General features: G+C 51.0%; 1 protein-coding gene and 1 long non-coding RNA gene across 2 annotated transcripts; both read right to left on the bottom strand.

Moving 5' to 3' along the window:
- Positions 1 to 997: 997 nt before the first annotated feature.
- On the bottom strand, positions 998 to 6,294 carry PCK1 (phosphoenolpyruvate carboxykinase 1). Its single transcript, XM_047746613.1, has 10 exons — positions 6,151 to 6,294; positions 5,723 to 5,987; positions 5,032 to 5,213; positions 4,428 to 4,631; positions 4,117 to 4,304; positions 3,593 to 3,755; positions 2,920 to 3,144; positions 2,695 to 2,826; positions 2,223 to 2,318; positions 998 to 2,020 (listed from the first exon to the last, which is right to left on the bottom strand). The coding sequence occupies exons 2-10, from the start codon at positions 5,944 to 5,946 to the stop codon at positions 1,566 to 1,568; spliced, it is 1,869 nt and encodes a 622-aa protein (XP_047602569.1). The 5' UTR covers positions 5,947 to 5,987; positions 6,151 to 6,294; the 3' UTR covers positions 998 to 1,565.
- Positions 6,295 to 15,302: 9,008 nt separating this feature from the next.
- LOC125108181 (uncharacterized) lies at positions 15,303 to 20,080 on the bottom strand. The gene is made up of 3 exons (XR_007129834.1): positions 20,060 to 20,080; positions 19,466 to 19,750; positions 15,303 to 17,209 (listed from the first exon to the last, which is right to left on the bottom strand). It is a non-coding gene; the product is annotated as an uncharacterized LOC125108181 (long non-coding RNA).
- Positions 20,081 to 20,349: the final 269 nt, after the last annotated feature.

Below are 20,349 nucleotides of genomic sequence, written 5' to 3'. Positions count from 1 at the left end.
TTTTGGCATCAGAACATGAGGCTTTCTTGGGAGAGCTGGATCAGCACTCAGCCCTTTAAAGGGAAAGAAAGCTCTGATTGCCGTTTCCCAGCTCCAACGAATGCTCCAGGCCTCAGTTTCCCCATCTCTAAGATTGACATGACCTCGGCTTCACCTTCCACGCAGAGCAAGGCACCAAGGAGCCCAGGGGAATGAGCGAGTTTGCAGGCGGTGGAAGCGAGGAAAGCCGAGATGCTGGGGCATGGCAATGAAGGGGAGAACACGGAGCTCGCTGCAGGCATGGTGGGTCATGCGGCTCTCACCACCCGTGCCCAGACGGGGAGACAGCAAGTGGAGGACACTGTGTTTATCTGCAGAATGTGCCAAACCAGCTTCGGGTTCGTTTGCACTGATCACCCAATAAACACTGTGAGCCCAGGAACCAGGTAAGGGCTTGAGGCCAAACCACGCCACCTGCTCCTCTCAGGGTAGCCCACTGTTGGCATGCTGCTCCGTATACAGAAGGCACTCAATGAATGCTTGTACCCTGGAACTCCACTTGTCTTTCTCTCTTCTCTTCCCTTGTTGATGTCCGTTGAGAAAAGCATTGGTCGAAAAGAGTTTATGGACAAAAGCCCATGAAATTGGCCTCCATTTCCTCCATGTGGTGTGCAAAGCCCCCCAGGCCCACACTTTTGTCAAAAAGCACATTTTAAATTCTCCCACTCAGTGATGCAAGACCTACCATTTAATGACACTAACTAGTGGTTTCTAGACTCTAACCTGTGGTTAATTCAGAAAACCCAACTGTGGTGCCACGGTACCCCCTGGTGACATTCTCTCTGCTCCCACTTCCCATCGGGCTCCTTTCTGTTCCTCCATCCCCACCCCCCACTCCCTTCTTGGGGGCGATCCTGGTGTCTCCACCTCCTCTGGACAGGGTCCAACCACACAATGCTTCATCAGCATTCCTTGTTTCTTGGTGGCTCAGGTAAGAAAAACCAAGCAGACAAATCCATCTTTTCTACAAAATTTATTTTTTAATTTTTCCAAGAAGAGTTAGGGGGAAATATTGGAATCACATCAAGGTAAGTAACAAGGGTATATAAAAATAATTTAAACATACATATCAGTAATAAAGCAACCTTTCCTTCTAGCAACAACTAGTAGAGAATCTTGCCCAAGATTTTTCCAAAGGTATTATATACATCTCAGATAACAAGAAATACAGACACACACGGACACAGACACACACACTCACACACCCGTATATACAACTCAAGTACGTTCCCGGTGCATTCCAGCTAACTGAGAGCTGCAGTGATAAAAACAGCAAAGCCTAACTGCCTAGCGTCCTCAGGGTTGAAGAAACGTGCATTGGAGAGTGGATTTAGAGACCTGCTAAGATTTCCCTCCCTGATCTCACTGTTACTAGCCCGTACTCTACAGTCTTACTGGAAAACGAATCTGCTCATTACAGTAGGGCAGGTGGTATGGGTTTGGGACACCCCACTTGTTCTTGCTCCCGATACCCCCTCATGGGCTGGAAAGGGGGGTGATTTCACAGGTGAAGCCCTCGGGTCTGATTACATCTGGCTGACCCTCTGCTTCAGGGCAAGGACCTCTCTCTCGATCCCAGCAGGGAGGTCGGCATTAACCTGCTCCTCGAGGTACTGCTGGATGTCTTCCGCCTCCTTCTCCCAGAACTCCTTGGAGATGTGGAAGAGCTCCTCCGTGTCGATGTCCCCCAGGCCTGTCAGGTTCAGGGCCCCCTCCTCAGGGATGAGGCCGATGGGCGTGAGCTTGGCGCCAGCTTCTCCGCTGATGCGGTTGAACATCCACTCCAGCACCCTGGAGTTCTCTCCAAAGCCCGGCCAGAGGAATCTGCCGTCCTTGTCTTTCCGGAACCAGTTGACGTGGAAGATCTTGGGCAGCTTGGCTCCCGGGCGCTGGGCCATGCTGAGCCAGTGGGCCAGGTATCTGCCGAAGTTGTAGCCGAAGAAGGGCCGCATGGCAAAGGGGTCGTGCATAATGACCTTGCCTATTAACAGAAAGCGGGAGTGATGCTGATCAACGTTCTCACAGGACAATGTCCGCACCATTTACCGGTGACATAATATTGTTGACATTATTGTTGACATAAGCTCGTGCGGTTCTGTCTCACACTAAGCTACAGACAGGCAGAGACAAGAGACAGAGCCCACCGGTCACTCTCTGTGGTTGTGATTTCCCCTCTGCTTTACCTTGGTGTTCCGCAGCCGCTGTGGCCTCTGATCGCATGGCCGCCCCCACGAAAACTCCGTGTTGCCAGCTGACAGCTTCATACACCAGGGGGACACCTGCAACGGAAGAAAAGAAATGTCCCTTAAAGGCTCTGACACAGACCCTTTGGCTGGCGGTGGCATCTCTCCGAATGGAAAGACATGGCCGAATGATGTCTAACTGAGCTAACTCTGGCCCCCTCAAAGTGAAAGGGCGCAAAACCGCCGTCAGCCTCACGCCACTGAGGCCACACAACAGAAAGTTAAACTGGATGGAGCTCCCTTAGGTCAAGGATCCAGAAAGGCTCTCGGTGCCTTGCCAATGATCCTGGCTTTTTGGAAGCTGGAGATCTCTGGCACCCTCTGACAAGGTCATGAGAAAGGAGAGATTCCACGGATGTCCCCTGGGAGCCAACACACCCACATTCCCAGGCTGAACGAAGGAGAGCCTCACCGGCAGGTCGGCGGCCCCCAAAGATGATGCCCTCGATGGGCACCCCTTCTGGAGACTCCCAGGCAGGGTCGATGATGGGGCACTGGCTGGCTGGGGTGCAGAAGCGCGAGTTGGGATGGGCACAAGGTTCTCCTACAACAGCAAGAGAGGAGAGACCCCTTAGCAGCTGGTCCAAACAAGTGGTACTTGTAGGCTAGAGCCCTGGGGCCTCAAGGCAGGGCTCACCATCCTGGGGGGTCCACTCCTTGTTTTTCCACGAAGTGATCTTGATGCCTGGGGCCAGCGGCTGGTCGATACCTTCCCAGTAAATGTCCCCATCGCTGGTCTCAGCCACATTGGTGAAGATGGTGTTCTTCTGGATGGTCTTGATGGCATTGGGGTTGGTCTTCACAGAGGTTCCGGGAGCCACACCAAAAAAGCCGTTTTCCGGGTTGATAGCCCTTAAGTTACCTGCAAAGTTTTAACCAGAGAAGTAGGAAGTGCGTGCCAAAGAAAGCCCAGCATACATTCTCAGCTCTGGCCAGGCTCATTTTTGCACCAAATTCTCAAGTCTTTGCTTCTTTCCCTGCCTCATTCCTGGGAGAGATTTCTCTTTTCTCTTCTAAGCATTATCTTCCACTTTGACACTTTTACAACACTTTCTTCCTTGTCCCTTTTCCACCAGTACTATTTTAACAAATTTATTGTGTCAACAAGCAACAACATATGGTTCGATTTCAAACCAGATTCTATATTAAATTAAAGAATGCTTACAGAATACATATTCCTAAGGCTTTGCAAGACGTAGAAATAACTTAAAAGATCCAAACATGATTTGGGAGGATCTGGCATGCTTTAAAAGCCGAAAGTTCACTTAGCTCCAATGATTACTGTCAGCCGTTGGGCCTGAAAGAGTCACCTTGTTGGTCAAATTTCATCCAGGCGATGTCATCACCCACACACTCTATTTTCCACCCGGGGAGGCTGGGGTTCATCATGGCCAGGTTGGTCTTCCCGCAGGCACTGGGAAAGGCTGCTGCAAAGTACTTCTTCTGGCCCTTGGGGTTGGTGATGCCCAGGATCTGTTGGCGACAAGATTCCTCCTTAATCTGTTCCTTCGTGTCCCCCCTGGTGGTTAGTGGCTCAGTCTAGGAGAGTGCTCAGAAGCCCCCCAAAAAAGAGATTCCCAAGATCTATGTCTTCAGGTATCAAAATGAACACTTTAAATAACAAAGCCTAAAGGAGTGCTACTGGTCCCACTGCAGTGGAAGTCTTCGAGAGGCATGACCCATCATCGGTGGAATTTCTAAGTCTGTCCTCCTTGGGGCGGGTCAGGTCTCGCCCGTGGGAGATGCACTTCCGTATACACTTGGGCTTCCGTGCCACGCCCCCACCCCATGCCCAAGACCCCACCGTGCGCCTGCAGAAGTTGCTACGTCTTACCAGCATGTGCTCCGCCAGCCAACCCTCTTCCTTCGCCAGCCGGCTGGCCATCCTGAGGGCAAAACACTTCTTCCCAAGGAGCGAGTTCCCGCCGTACCCGCTCCCGAAGGAGATGATTTCCCTGCGGTCAGGCAGGTGCGCGATGAGCGTCAGCTCTGGGTTACACGGCCAGTTGTTCACCAACGGCTCTGCACAGGAGGACATATCCCAGGTGAGCGCGTCACGCCCCCACCCAGGGATCCCCCAGGGCAAAGGTTGAAGGCTCAGCTTATTTGTTGTTTGCACTTCTGATTCTAAAATAATACGCTTACTTTTTAAAGGCAAAGGGCATCCCACCGAATGGAGGCACTTGACGAATTCGCCGTCCCCCAGTGCTTCCAGGACGGCTGTGCCCATCCGTGTCATGATACGCATGCTGGTTACCACGTAGGGCGAATCTGTTAGCTCGACGCCGATCTTCGACAGCGGTGAGCCCAGGGGCCCCATGCTGAATGGGATGACGTACATGGTGCGACCTGTGGGGGCCGGTCCGTGGCAACCAGTGAGAAATGATCCCGCAGCCACCCAGCAGGGGAGCCTAGTCTCAGGGTCCCCACTGTCGCATCACACTCTTGCTACCAGCAACCCGCGCCCCCCCCCCCCGCCCCACTGATTTTGAAAACTCCACTGGAAATCGAATGGAATGCCAAAATGAAAGCATTTTCATAAACATGCAACCGGGTTCTGCCAAGCTCTCCTGAATCCCAGAAAGGAGCCAGATATTTTCAATACGCTGCAAGTTTCATACATGAATTTAAAGCTATCTGAGGCCACAAGAGTGTTCAGGGCTGTCCTAATTATCATGAGGAAGACATAATAAGAGGTTTGCCTTTGCTTTTACTGGATTTTTCCCAGTCAAACAAACATCTCACTCACCTTTCATGCACCCTGGAAATCGGGCTTTGAAAGCTTTCTCAAAGTCCTCCTCTGACATCCAGCGACCTAGTTGGCTGAGGCCAGTTTTGGGGATGGGCACGGTATCTCTTTGCTCTTGAGTAATGATGACTGTCTTGCTTTCAATTCTGGCCACATCCCTGGGGTCGGTGAGAGCCAACCAGCTGCAGATAGAAAACACACACAGGTTAGGAATGGAGAGGAAGTGCCGCCATCTTGCATTGGATCTGTGCCCAGGATTCAGCCAAGTGTCCTGTTGGAATGGGCCAGTCCCCTTCCTTACTGAGCTCTTCCCACACGTAGCAGAGGCCGGGCACACTGATAATGTCCCGTAACAGTGGACAACCACACCAGCTGGGGCGCAGTCAAGGAGACATTTACTGGACTAGGTGCTTGTCTTCTAGGACAGAACAGGTCTGACTGTCACTTCTATCAGGGATTCCGTTTGCAAGGACTGTGTGTCAGTACTATCTCACTGCAGACTTGAGCCACTCGACGCCTGTCTTCCCATCAAAGGCTGTATCAAAGGCTGCATGGTTTCCCCCCTTCATTAAGTTTTTCAAAAGTTGACAACCCACCCCACCCACCCCCTGCTGGGTGTGGGCCCACCTCTGGCAGGTGCAGACCCGCGACAGCACGCAGAGTGTGGAGTGGGGGCTGGGGGCCGGCTTACCAGTTGCTGAGTTTCCGCAGCTTCCGGATCATGCCCTCTCCTTCCATCTGGTCCAGCAGCTGCTGGTTCTCCCCCTCGGAGCCATCGCAGATGTGGATGTGGTCAGGCTGACACAGCCTGACGCTGCTCTCCACGAAAGCTCTCACCGCCTGGGGCAGGCTGTCAAGGGTGCCCTGGATGACTTTGGCTGAGAAGTTGAGGCCGTTTTGGAGCTGAGGAGGCATCTCCACAGTGTCGTGCTAAGGGCCACGGGCGCCAAGGTTTCCTGAAAGAGAAAACACAGGCTTCATGACCAAAAGAACACATGCCCTCAAGGAAATTCAACATAGTTCTTTGGGCGGCATCTCACCAGACAGCCAGAGCTCTGAGGACAGAAGAAAATGAGTCTACGTTATCTCTAGAAACGGCAGTTAAAAATCTTGACCTACCTTTTTTCTTCTCGGATGATCCCGATCAGAGATCTGAGGGTCTTTCGAGGTTCTTCCCGCTGGTGAACCCGTGTTCCCAAGAGGAAGGCCACGTTTGCCGGTTGGGGGTAGAAGCTCCTGGCCTTATATCCCCTGGAGGAGAAAGGCCCCACCCCTCGGCTACACCCAGGGAGGCTCGTCTCTGACGTCAGGGGCCGGACTTTGGATCCAGGCCACAGTCGGTCAAGCTTCTGGACCATCTCACCACAATAAGCCCCAGGGAGATAATCATTGAACAGATAGTTGTTAATGAGTGCTGGGAGGCCTTTGTCCCCAGACCAGCCACAGCAAGTTCTTACACAACTTGCAATTGACTAAACTTTGACCCAGTTCACTGCTGATGTAAAATGCTCCGTCCTCCCACTGACGGGCGGGCTGGATCCCACAAGGCTGGCGGGTGCCCCTCCTGGACTCCAGGGGCTGTTGGCAGCACATTTTGTGTCCCGCTGGCTGCTGGGTGGCAGAACACCACTGTGGCGAGGTGTCACCATGCAAACCGTATGGAAAGGAAGTCCCCAAGTGTAGGTGACTACATGGCTCATTGGCAAAAGTCAGACTTCGCTGGGGGCTGATAACTTTACTGAGTGTCCCCCATGGGCCCCCCACCCCCAAAATAAACTCTGTGAGGACAGGAATCTCTGCCTATTTTGTTAATTCTTGTATGTACAGTTCCCAGCATAGAGTAGGCATAGAATGAGTCAATGCCAAGCATCGTTCTGAGCCGGAGCCTATGAACAGACAAGGAAACTGAGGCACAGAAAGGCCAGATGGCTACTCCCAGCTCCTGGTCGTAGGGCAACAGAAGGAAGACTGGAACATAAGCCCGAGGGGCTCTGGATCACCCTACCATACTGTTCCTTGTGAGGTACCATTTCCTTTTCTGGAATTTTCTATGTATCCTCTAAGCAGTTTCTGGGCTGCATGCAGGTACCCACTGAGATGACCGCACACTTCTCACTGCCTCTGCAAGTCTGACTGTCTGGGGAGCGAAGAGGGCTTGGTGGTTCCGAGGAATTACACTTGAGCAATGAGACCTTTATGCCGGCTGTAAAGAACTCGCGTTGCAAGCCGTAAGAACTCCAGTCCAATTTAATGAACTCTGGAGCTGCTCGCTGGCATTTCGAGAGCACTGGGTAAGAAGTCAGGAGCACAGGGCCAAGCCCCCAGTCTCTGCAGGCAACCCAACAGTGCAGTCAGTGGGCACCCTATCCCTTGGAGGGGGTGGGGAGGGACTTGCCTGCCTCCACCACGGGGCTGCAGAGATAATTCTGTGACTGTTTTAAGGAGCTGTAGAAATACAAGCTTCTGGGAATGGCAATCTCAGACCAGGAGTATCTAAGGGACTACCCAGTAAGCCTTGGCTCCCACTGCAACAGTGGCTGTACACATGTCCCCATTTCCCACCAGAATTATCAACCCATTGCCATGTCTCATTTACTCAGATTCTCATTCAACCAAACGAATCTCTCAGTGTAAACAGCATATGAGAGGTTTTCATTTAGTTTAAAATTATTTCCCATTTAGGTCACTGGAATTCATTCTTAGTGGTGCTGTCAACCATATAAATTTGTGTCATGTCTAAATTCAACCACGACGTAATGCCCCGTCGCCGAGGGATACGTTCTCAGCGTCTGACACCAGTGAAATTAGCCATTCAAATGCACGGTCATAAACATGCAACACACGCATTTATGCCGGCGCTGTCCATCTCACCAAATGGGTAGAGATTCCCATTTTGCTGATAAAACTGTGATAGGTTTCGTTCCCTCGAAGAGCACATAGATTGAAAACAAAAATGAGGAACCCGAACTTATTTGCCGTTCTAAATGCTACCCATAAATTTTAGGTGTTCATGTTCGGCGTCTTCCTGCAGAGAACCAGCCAGCTCAGTTAAAATGTAGGAGAAGTAGACCACCACCGCCCCTCAGCCTGTTGCTTAATTACCACCCTGACCTCGGGGAAGGCTGGCAGGATTCCCTTGCAACTGTCCCTCATCAAAATAATGTGAAAAGGCAAACACTGGGTTGCAGATTCCACCGAACGTACCGAATTTGTTAGACGAGAGTGATGCAGACAGAGCGGAGGGCGTTGGGGACACAGGGCAGAATCCTGGACAAAGTTCACTCAGTCCTCTGTCGACGGGGCTGCAGGGAAGGGTCCCAGCCCCAGAGGGAACTATGCAAATTGTGATGGTCTCCGGCTGTGAGCTGCATTTGTCATTTCTGGAGCAAATGCCATGGGGACCCCCTAATTTTTTCAACAGTGGCTGAAAGTGCAAGACTGCTCCTCTTTTGAGCAACGTGCAAAAAGTGGAACCCAGACACAACTGCTTTTGTTGGAAGAAGGAGAAGGAAGCAATAGACACTGGGAAAAAAAAAAAAAAAGAGTTTCAAACCCCAGAGTTAAGGTCTTCACTTCTGCTTGTGAGGTTCCGCACACCCTTGAAGCTGCAGGCTGGCTCCCCTCAGGGTCCCAGGAGGGAGCGAACAGGACTCTGGAAAGCCTGTGCAGAGTGGGGCGGCCAGGACAGCTGCCAAGACTCAAATGGTGTGAGCGGGTGAAGGTAGGGGTGGGGAACGGCTGCCTTCCAGGTAAACCGTGGAAAGGAAGCCATGAACTCAGGTGGGATCTCACAAAGAATGCTGATGACAGTTTGACTGAGACACAGATTGGTGTTTTTTTCATTAACTGAGAGCCAAAAATAAAAGGCAACAACAACAACAACAAAAAAAAAAAACAGAAATACTCAAGACCATCAACACCATGTGTGGACAGCCTGCAGAGCTAAGAGATGGCTTCCATAGTGTGCACTGAGAGATCTGGGGGGATTCCACTGAGCCACCCCAGAGCACGGTGTGGGAGGCCCCGTGAGACATGGTCAGAGTCTTCTCACGCACAGCATTCCTGACATCATCTGTGGTGTGCATCAGGCTTCCATATTGGATCTTTGTTTGAACAAGGAATTCCACAGCCAAAACACACTGGGAATCCACCAATCACAACCCATTCCTTCCGTGGGGAAGTGAGACAGCTGAGACCCAGATGATGCAAACAGAGCATTTTCCCAAGCTGAGGCTCTGAACTGCAAGACCATGGCCTCCGGTCTCCATGCACACCACAAAAATGCCCCTCGGTTCAGGAATCTGAACTCACAGGAAAGCATGACCCTTTCTTGGTAAAGAGGGAAAGGGACAGTTTTCCAGAAGGTGATAAACTAGCAGTGTCACTCACGTGTCTTGCGCTAGAGCCAAAGTTACATGCGCAAGTAAATGCTGGTCTCCGATGCCAGGATGCTACTCCATGGGCAAGGACTGGCCCAGCCGTGGGAGTTTCCAAACAGCAAGAAAACATGTTCAGCTGCGCAACGATCTGCCACGGAACCGTTTGCCAGGGCAATCCCAGGTGTGTTTGTTAGGGACAAATATTTACACGTTCTCCACCTATGGGGTAATCCTAATGTCTTTGCAGTCTGAAGGGTGTTTTTACAGTTGAATGAGTTGAGTTTCTAGTTTGGAACCACAGAATCTTGTAACTGAAAGGGCCCTTAAAATGTCATGTTAATCCAGCATCATGGTTAGGCGGTCTTTTCTGGGGGTGATGAGAGTGTCTTGGAACTAGACAGAGGTGGCAGACGGTAAGTGTCCAAAATGCCACCGAATTGTACACTTTAAGATGGTTGGGTTTCTGTTGTGTGCATTTTACCTCAATTAAGAAACAAAAACGATTCTTTTCTATTTTGAAGATGTGGGAACAACGAACAGGTGTAGGGAGCAGGTGTCGGGGGAGGCTCATCAGAAGCCCTCTCAAGGAGGCAGGCAGGTATCTAACACCCTCCACCCAGCCATCGCTCCTTGACCTAATCCTTTCCCCTTCTCCCAATGGCCTTGCCACGTCTTAACACCTTGATTGTCGGCTGCGTGCGCCCTCACCCAGCAGAGATGACAATTTATATCATCCAAGATCTTCCCTCTGGAGGGTCACGGTGTTGTTTGCATATTCTTTCCACAGCGAGGAGATAAAAATGAATCTAGAGGTAAACCACAGTGCTGGGTGCATGTTAATAAAGCATGATTTTTGCGGCAAAGATGTGCCCACAAGACGTGTTCAATGAATGTTAATAACCAGGTGTTAGAACCCTTTTAGAGGGCTGGTTATCTCCTGCTTCAATCATTAGTGACCCATGGAAATAGTGACTCCATAAAATCTTGTTTATTTTCTTTGGAGCTGTCTCTGTCGGGTTTATGGAGAGGCATAAAGGCGCTCTGGCCATGCAGAAAGGAGGCACGGGGTGGACTCCAGCATGAGACGACACATCCATCCCATGAATGATTTCACCCTTCAGAGAGCTGCATCACCTCTGCGGGACCCTGACAGCTGGGACGGAGGCTGCAGCACCATACCATGACACTTTGGCCTATCAAAGTCAGGACAGACAGATTCTAGAACTACCCGCATGCCATGCCTCCCTTTGCTTCTACCCAGGATCGTATGAGACAAAGACACCATTTTGCCTACGTCGTTGGGGTCGGGTGTCCTGCGGTTTGTAGCCCAGCATGTCCTCAATGAGACAAGGATCCCACTCCTGGGCAGCCCAAAACCCAGACTCGGGAGCCCTGGGTGGACTCCAGTGCCGGCTCCCCCAGAATCAGGCAACTCTCTTCGCCTGCCCAGCATGCAGGTGGGTAAGACACGCACCAAGGCCATTTCTGGCCATAAAGTCCTGTCGGGTTGTCGCCGCTCACATTGGCCGCCACGGATTCTGAGGCCCATGGTGGCTTTGGTCTCACCTTATTTCCCTCTCAGCTACTTTGGAAGACTGGTCACCCTGGGTTTCCTAAGCCTCTCTTCTTGTCAGAGGCTTTGTTTCACTAAAATGGGAAGTCAACAGTCAGAGGCCAGGTGGTATAGGTACCCAGCTACATTGGGTGGGAAAACACAGCTAATCTGGATAAGACAAAACAAAATTAAAAACTCACATTGGCCCTAAGTGTCTACAGCCCCTGCCTTAGCTCTCCCCATCAGGCTGTACACTGTAGACAGCGCAGACCCAGGTTTTGGTCCAAACCACCAACGTCCCACCATCCCCTTTGTTCCAGAGTTTTGTTTGCGTAGGACTTTTAGGGTGGAGGATCCCAGCCATGTGGCAGGGCCCCCATGGGTCTGTGTACTCTAGTCCATTCTCCAGAATGACCCACGTAAGAGCTCATTCTAGATGACCAAAGGGACAGATGTCCCTGGATGGGTCGCTTCTCCTTGATGATCTCCATTTCCCCATTTCTAAATGGAGATGGCCCTTCTGCCTCCCAGGGCCCCGGATTTGGGGCAGTATGGAGGAAGCCAGCCCCTGCCCCGAGTCCTCAGCACGCAGACTGAGAACAGGTTCGCTGTGAAGTACAGCTCCCTGCACACTCACCGAGGAAAGAGAGTGGCGCCCGGCAAAGCGCGGGGGCGAGAAGAACTAATTGCACAGTTACCACAAAAACAATCCAACGCACTTACTTTGCCGCAAGAAAGCGGATACCACTGTGCGTGGCAGTTAACTCTATTGGAAATAATGATAGTCCCTCTGGGACTGAACGCCACCCTCCCCCGGTGCTCGCTGATAACTATGCAAATTCTTCCACTTGCCTGGAACGTGGCGGCTCAGAACGAAAATGCCTTTTCTGGTCCGTGCTGGGAATAATTCCTGAAACTCGGTAAATCTTAACACAGTCTCAGCTCCCAAGGGGGGAGGATTCGTACCACGGAGACTCGATGACACAGTCCCCAGGGTGGGGGTCCAACCAACCCGTCTCGTCAGGGGCTGGTCTCCTAACTTAGATGTGGAACCTTAAAATCTTTCCAAGTTGAATTTTATAGAAATTGAGGCCCCTCAGGACTGTTGTCCTCATATCCTAGTACAGAAGCAAAGCCCATCTCAGTGCAGAAAACTCCATGTTTGTCTGAACAAGGACCAGAGTCTGGTGGGAAAAGACGCCTGTCCCAGCCCCCTTCCCCAAACTGGCCTGCATTGCTTTGAAGAGATAGCCAAGTAAACTACGTGCTAAAGGGGGAAAAGCAACATTCGTTTTTGTGTTTTGGATATTTAAAGAAAAAGTGTAATTGTTGGAGGCATGAGAAATCCGAGAGGGGTACGTGGAGTCACGAGCCCACAGGGGTGGGGACAATTCATCCCATTAGGAAGTTGGTGTCTGAGGCAGGAGCCTAGGAAGCTGTGGGTAGAGGACCCTCCGTACCAGTAGACTCTGATTCTTTCATTTCCAATCAGGTTGACTTCTGTCCCGTAGTTCTGCTGAAATCGGGCGAGATTATGCCCATTTTCTTTCCCTGGCTTGAGCAAGGAAGCTGTGAGGTAAGAGCCTCTTTCTGAACCCTTCTCTGCCTCGTCTGGAGCTGGCGTGGGCACTGGCAGGGTCTAGGGCCTGGTCATGTGTGGGGCCTGGCCTCAGCTGCCCAGCCCCCTGGGCTCACTCCGCAGGCAACAGGGCCCACTGTCCTGGAGAGTGGCTGGAGAGGGCTGGCAGGGGCTGGAGAGGGCTGGCAGGGCGGGGCTTCCAGACACTCACTTCCAGACATTACGGTCACCAGAAACAGGGACCGGCTCCACACTTGGATCTGCAGATAGGGTTCCGGTGTCCTGCAGGAGGTAGGGAAATGGAGCCATGGCATGCGCAATGAGGCAAATACTTGCATTCGTTTCTTGATGACGTGACCCTAGTTAACTTGTACCCTGTCTGCTTCCGCCGGTCCCTCTGTTGTTAGCCAGAGAACAACACCGGACTCGCTTCCTAGGGTAATTACGAGGATCGGATCTGGTAACTCAACCACGGGGTTGGCACCATTAAGCCAAGGCTCATAAATGCTGGAAGGAACAAAGTGCCATATTTTACGGGCACAAATTCTCTTATTTGCTTAACAATTGAATCCTGTGTGGTGCGGGGCGCGGGAGGGAGGGGACAGAAAAACAAAGGCAGAGTCCCCGACTCCTAGGAGTCTGGGTTCTCCTTTCTTTGAGCACCCTCCACAGCTCGAGCCACACCCCTCATGTAGTAGGTGCTCAGCTAAGTCTGCTAGATAACCCCCCAGTCCCCGTGGGGGAACACATTCTGCACCCCTGGGAGGCCCGGATGAAGAAGTCCCCAGTGCACTGTGCCGGCAGGAAATGCACATGAGTGTACCCGCTCCCTGCTAAGTCCCTAACCACGGAGTCCGGCAGTTTCTCCTCGGGTCGCTATTTAACTTTTTCCACACGCTGTGCTGTCTGCTCGTCCTCTCTCTCATTTCCCTGCATCAGGTTGATGCTACTATGTGTGCGGAAGCGCCGGCTCATTTTTCACTCCTGAGGCGGCCGCTCCCCCACCCCCATCAGCTCCCCCCAGCGCACAGGGCTCCGACTCCTCAGAGGCCACCCCAGCAGGCGGTTTTCTGAGCCTCGTTGTTGACTTTTCCGAAGTCCCCCCCCGCCCGCCCCCCCCCGCGCTTTCTCGCTCGGGCCGGGCGCGCCTCCCCCGAGACAGGTGCACCGGCCGGGCCTGCGCGGGGCAGGAGTCCTGAGTGAGGCCCCACGGGCTCGGGTTAGCTGAGCGCGGGAGCTCGCGGTGAAGCGCCGTAAACACTCGGGGCGGGACACGGTCCTGACAGCCTTGGCGACCGGCGGGCATCGTTTCCGCCCGCCCGACTCCTCCGCCCGCAAGCTGCTGAAAATACCCTTTCTCGTTGCCCTTTGCTGAGCGCCCAGGCACGAACAAAAGTCCATTCCCGAGCTGGGTACCTAATTTTTATTAATAATATCTTCGCTCTATCAATCACTGTTAACTAATGGGAACATTTGAAGAAATTAATTTAAGCCCGGCGAGAGGAAGCATGGCAGCTCATTACGGGCCCTCCCGGGTGGATTGTGCCGCACCGGCCGCGGCCGCCAGCGCGCGCGGTGACTCAGGCTGGCCCGACCTGACTTCCGCCCACAGAGGACACTTTCTCCTTCAGAGAGCCTCCGCCTCCGCCCGTGCGGAGAAACTGCTTAATTAAGGCTTAACCTTAATCAACCTGCTAATACCGGTTTCTCCAGATCCCACCCCCGCCCCTAGAAGCTGGGCTGTAGCGGAAGCCCCTGGGGACTGGTTGCCAAGAAGGTGGGGGTTGGGCGGGGGCGGGGCGGGGGTGGGGTCTATGGGCGGGGCTCAGGTGCGGGGTCTCAAGAATTCACTTGACTGACAGCGAGGTGGGCCTTTTGCAACTTGGCCTCTACTTCTTGCCCAAGGGTAGAAAGCAGAGGAACAGAAGCTGGGGATGCAGGAAAGGCTACCCCCCAGGACCCCCAGCACGCTCTTCTGTCCCACGTGTCCCCCGGTACCCTGCCCAGAAACCCGCTTCTCCCACCCAACCTGAACACAGCCCACTGGAAAGCCGAGGTTTTGTCTCCCCAGACCTGTAGCATCTTGGGAACTAGAGCCTCCGCAGCAGCCCCCTAGAGGATTCTGTTTGATGTGGGCAACAAAGGCGGAAGAAAAAGATTCCATTTCTTTACTATCTACAGCCCATTGACAAGTCCTTGAAAGAGGCAGTGACCTTCCCCAGGGACTCAACTGCCTCGCTGTGGACACTTCGCTAAGGGCAAAAGGCAATCTTAGCCCAACCACCAGGATCCTGTAAGTCTACTTTAACATATAAAAATTCCTTTGGAAACTTCCTTGATCTCTATCCCCCTAAGCTGGCGATCACACTGGCAATCACCCCCCCCCCCCAAGCATGTGGCCCACCGATAGACATCTGAAGGGTCTCAGGACTGAGTTTTTACCAAACAATAATAAATGACCTTTCCTAACAATAGCCAGCCCCTTCAGGATGCTGGAAACCTTGTTTCCAAAATACCTGGGAGGCTTACACTATCCCTAACCCCCTCCCCACTCGTAAGTGTGTAATGGGCCCCTCCTCACGACCCTGGTACAGCTCTTTCCGCCCACAGGTCCTGTCCCCGCACTTTAAAAAACCCTGCACAAAACCACCTTTTTGCACCAAAGACATCTCAAGAATTCTTTCTTGACCGTCGGCTTTGAACCCTAACGTCTTTTCTACATCGATGTTTATTTTATGCAACGACCTACAACCTCAGGATAAAAGTTCCAAGAGCTCCAGAAGCATTTGGAGCATTGAGCATTTTTCAGAAAAAAACTGTGATGTGCCAGGCGCCAACGAGATTGGATTTTTAGTGAGCTGCTCTGTGGTTGTAAATGAAAAATTCAGGCGCTTTGGGTCAAAACGCATTTTTAAAATATGCGTGTTTAGTGATTTATATCAAGTCCTTCTGCGTTTAGACATTCCTGCATACGTTTTGGAATGTGTGAAACCTATTGGAGCAGTCCTGAGGCTTTGTTTTTTCTTTCAGGTGAAAAATCCCAGATGTCCTTCATGTTCAAATGAGTCTTCCCAGTTCCCATTTGCCGGAAGACAGCAATGAGATCCTTGCATTCAGTAGGCAACCACCTATGAGGTAGCTCATGTGAATTATTAATGATAAATTCTTTAGGGGGGAAAAGAAAAGAAACTTCTTGGACTTTCTTTGCTGTACTTTTAACAATTGACTGAGACGCCCATCAGATGTCTTCTCGGGAGCTGTCACATTATTTAAATGAGGACACGGCTGACATTTCCAGAGGAGCGAGCTCAGTACATACCGAAAAGGGAAGGGGCTCTCTGCTTTGATGGGCACCTCGTAGGCTTTTCAAAATAAAGGTTTTGAGTGCTTTAATTGTGGAGCGACTTGCCACATAGTTCAGCACAGAGTTAAAAGATTCTCAGATACTTTGAAGAACAGCCAAGAAGTTTTGTGCTTCGCTACAAACAGGAGAACACTCATTAAGTGACATTTGAAAGGCACTGGTGGAAGGTAACGGCTGCTCAAAATAAACTTAGAAACGCTTCGCTCCTCATTGTTCTTTACATATCTCATTATTCCAGGTATTGTCATGTCAAAAAAAAAAAAAAAAAAGTTGCCTGTGACATATGTTGTTCCTCCAAAAAAGAAAGTCCAAGGCCAGAGGTGAAACCTACCGGGCCGAGGGAGGCCTGGACGTCCTTCCCGAGAGCACAGAGACGTCATGACCTCTAGCAGCAGGCATTTTCACAAAAAGCCCACTTACTTGTGGCAGGCTTGCCCATCACCGGTCCCGTTGTAGCTCTGGCCGTGCCTGGGTGCCTGGGACGCTTATCGCTACGTATCTGAGTGCAATCCGGGAGGCCAGCCGCTGTGCTAACTGATTTGAGGGGAGAGAGGGGCGTGGGAAGGCAGTAGAACAACCAGAAGAATCCTGACTATCTCAGTCCATTGTCCTAGCGGCCTGTTCCAGTGGCTAATCCCAGGGTCGGTATCAGTCCTTGGGAGCTCCAAGGGTAATCCCTTCAAAGTCAGCTTCTCTTTTGGGAGTTAAATGTGGTCGCAGCCTTGAGCCACCTTTGTTCTGACCTCAGGGCCTTTGCTCCTGTTCTCGCTTGTGCCCGGAGCACTCTGTGTGGTTTGTGCATGGCCGGGCCTTCTTCTCCATCAGGGCTCAGCACTTCCTGGCACCCACCAACACACTGCCCCCTAATTGTGTTTCCTTCCTGGCTCTGATAATGATGTGACATTTGTGTCTTCATTTGTCTACCTGTTACATCGTGTTACACTGCAGAATTGCAACCCTGCTCTGAGCTCATCTCTTTGAAAACACAGCGCGGTGCTGTGAGTCACCTCGGGCTTGAAAGCGTGAAGCAAAAGCATACTTTATATTAGTGATTCATTTGTGTTTTTGAAATTAAACAATAATTTCCCTTATGCTCTGTTCTTTTATATAACCGTGCTGATAAAAACTCTTATGAGTCAGGAAGTGGGGGGAGAAAGGGGGTCTTTTATCATAAGATGATCAGTCATCACTCACCAGATGTCAGCTCAGTGCCCCAAACACACACTGTTTTAATGGGATGTTTTTCTAGTCATTATTAATTTATTCCTTTATTCATTAAAACTTTCAGGGCAATTTACCAGCTGAAAAGAGAGATGACAGCAGGTAAATTGGTGCGTTACAGAAACTACTCCATAAGACCTGAATGAGTCACTTTCAAAAATATTTTAAAGTTTTTCAACAGTAAAAGTATAAATATTAGGGGGAGGGAATAAACAAAGTCTTGGTGGTAATTGATAATAAGAGAATGTATAAGAAATGCAGTTACTTCATCATTTGCAGTAAAATGGTTATGATAATAGCATGGTATTATAAAAATAATGGGGTTATTATAAAATCATAGGGAATTTATCTTACCTTTTTTGCATTAAGATATAATAAAATTACAACAGAAAGTAGATTATCCCTTCTATTATTCTCATGAAACATTAGCTCTGCCTGGGCATTCCACTAGAAACTTCCTTTGTTCTGCTGTGTGTTTCCTTCAGTGGGGACCTACCCCTGGGGTAGGGGACTACTGGCTCAGAGGTCCTGCTTTAGGGCAGAGGGACAGACAGGCGAGGGGTCTGAGCGGGGTCCCACCCCACGAAGCGCACGGGCCCACTCTCAGAGTATGCTGGCCAAGAAGTTGGCAATAATTCTGAAGTCAGCATTCCTTTCTCCATTTGGTCATGACCTTTGAGAACTGCAGAGAACCTTCTAGAAGGAGATCGAGTCCCTCTTCAATCAGCAAAGCCACTGTGGCTGACGATGGTGCATGATTTGGGGTGAGCTCGAGAGCATGTTAACAGAGGAGCCCCATCTCTCCAGACCCCGACTCTTGCCAGGACATGAGAGTCAAACTCTCCTGTGAACCCAAGGCACATCGGGTCTTTGCCCGGTCTTCCAGGCCGGTTGAGCACCACCAGTGTTTGAGCACAGCAGGGCTCCTTGTGCAATTTGTCCCCATGACGCACCGAGGCACCCTCTGCAAGGCGTTATTTTGACCAAGAGCCTGATGAAGCCACTGCCAATGAAGAGAGCCAAAAGGCCACCAAATGCCAAAGAAGATCAAGTGTTCAGAGTGGCCCCAGCCATTCCCTTTCTGGTGACATGACCAAAGGAATCAATGTTGTCTGAGTTTAAGGGATTCATGAAAACCCCTCCCTGTGTCTAGGAACCACCCTCCAGCCCTCATAGGGAAATGCAGGTTTAACCACTTGGTCTGTGGTTTCAAAACGATGCCCAGGGAGGGAGAGACCAGGGAGGCAAGAAGCACAGAGTCCCTGTTGTGTGAGCAAACAAGCTGTCTCAGTGTCCTCATCTGAAGTAGAGGCGTAAGAACAGTACCTGCTCCCTAGGGCCATGGCGGGAGACCTCCCGCGGCAGCCCGCACTGGAGGTACAGAGGCCCTCCAACATGGTAGTGGTCTCCACCTTTATGTGCTCTCCTCTTCCCCAGAGGAGAAGCAAGGAGATCCAGCAGAACCTCCAACATCACCCTGGTCCTGCACTCCACAGAGACCTGCAAACTTCGGCAAGTCCTATCAGAGGGGGCAACCCCCAGGACCCCACAGCACCATGTCCCCCACCCAGGAGTGCCAATCTCAGACTCTCCGATCATGTTTCCAGATGAAAGTACACTTATAATTTGTCTGGCTTCTTCATTTCTCCTAAGACAGAGTGACAGCGCCTCTGCGTTCCCCCTCTGTGTTGGCTTTTAGCCTTTCTCCCTCTGGTTTCCATCTCGCCTGCTCTCCTCTCCTGCTCAGCCCCCGCTGTAATCAACTGCCAGCTCAGTATTAGCCCACTGTCTGCCTGGCAACCCGCTATTATGCACTTATTTTATTACTTGGTTTCCTACCCTGATCTTGTGATTCATTTCTAACCTTTACCGACTGTAACGTAATTCCTTCGCTGTTCTTTCTTTCCTGCTCACCAGCCCCCTCAACCTCTACCTTGCCGATGACAGCGTCGGTGAAGGCCTGGAAAACAGGCTTATCTGCAGCTCCCAGCTGACAGTCGTGTTTTTCACTGAGCAATCAGTTTAATCAAATGAAGTGCTGTACTTAATACTTTCAAGTCCCGTTGAGTAAGATCGGAAGAGATAAACTGGAATCGAGAAGGAAAATAAGGTGATCCATGGGTCCCACAGGCACATTTTGGACCCCAGACAAACGTCAAGACACGCCCGGCATTCACCTCGGGGTCACGAAAGTGTAGGTTAACGGTCACCATCCCCATGATCTGTGCGTGTAGGGTTTCTAACTATGTTTAGAATCGTATGCGACAGTTTAAGAAGAAAGAGGAATCTTGTTGTTTTATGGATGCCCCCCCACAAAGGAGACCCAAAATATACACCATCACAGTGACAGAAGGTGGTGGGTTCTCTTGCTGTGGGTGTCAGCAACAAGGTGGCAGGTGGGATTTTTCTTGGAGGGAGGGATGCTAAGGAAGAAAGAGGACAGCAAGAGATCCTTGGAAGTCCGTGGGTAGTGATGGCTGGAAAGGAGCACGTGAATCATCTTCCTCAATTCCCTTACATTCAGAAGAGGAAACAGGTCCCGGGAGGTGGAGAAGCTTGTGTGATGACTGGAGCCAGGTCTCCTGGCTCCAAAACCCAGACTCTTCCCAGCCACTCAGCACCTGGAAGCAGAAATCCCATGGATTTTCTTTCATTCCCATCTCATGTTTTTGTGATCATAACGTCCTATGACACTCTCTTGCTTTGCTTTCTCTCAATTATTTGTCCGTGGGTCCTCTCCTGCCCCCCGCCTCTCTGTAACAGCTTTGTTGAAATATAATTCACACATCCTGAAATTCATTAAATGTAAACAGTTCGGTGGTTTTTACTATATTGGTAGAATTGTGTCACCGTCACCCCGATCACTTCTAGAACATTGCATCCCTCAAGAAGGAACCACTTCCCCATGAGCAGTCCCTCCCCAGTCCCACCTCGCCCCAGCTCCAAACCACGCTCTGTCTCCATGGATTTGCATATTCTAGACATTGCGTGTCAATGTCATCCTACAATATGTGGTCCTTTGTGATTGGCTCCTTTCCCTCGGCATCATAGATTCCAGGTCCATTCATGTTGTCACATTGGCAGTACGTCATGTTTTTGTAGGACTGGATAGTATTTCAGGGTATGGACATGCCATATTGTGTTTATCCATTCCTCTGCTGATGGCTGCTTGGCTGCCTTCCATCTGGGGCTTTTAGGATCGTGGTGCTGACCATTCCAT

The sequence above is a fragment of the Lutra lutra genome, chromosome 9 (assembly GCF_902655055.1).
Source record: "Lutra lutra chromosome 9, mLutLut1.2, whole genome shotgun sequence".
Taxonomy (NCBI): Eukaryota; Metazoa; Chordata; class Mammalia; order Carnivora; family Mustelidae; genus Lutra; species Lutra lutra.
This window is presented reverse-complemented; position numbering and strand designations above follow the sequence as displayed.

Excerpts from the sequence above, each read along its gene's own strand:
- PCK1 (XM_047746613.1), bottom strand. The coding sequence starts at position 5,946 with ATGCCTCCTCAGCTCCAAAACGGCCTCAACTTCTCAGCCAAAGTCATC. Across the intron at positions 4,305-4,427 it reads ATGCCCTTTGCCTTTAAAAA|AGCCGTTGGTGAACAACTGG; the intron begins GTAAGCGTATTA and ends CCTCCTGTGCAG. Across the intron at positions 3,145-3,592 it reads GATGAAATTTGACCAACAAG|GTAACTTAAGGGCTATCAAC; the intron begins GTGACTCTTTCA and ends AAAACTTTGCAG.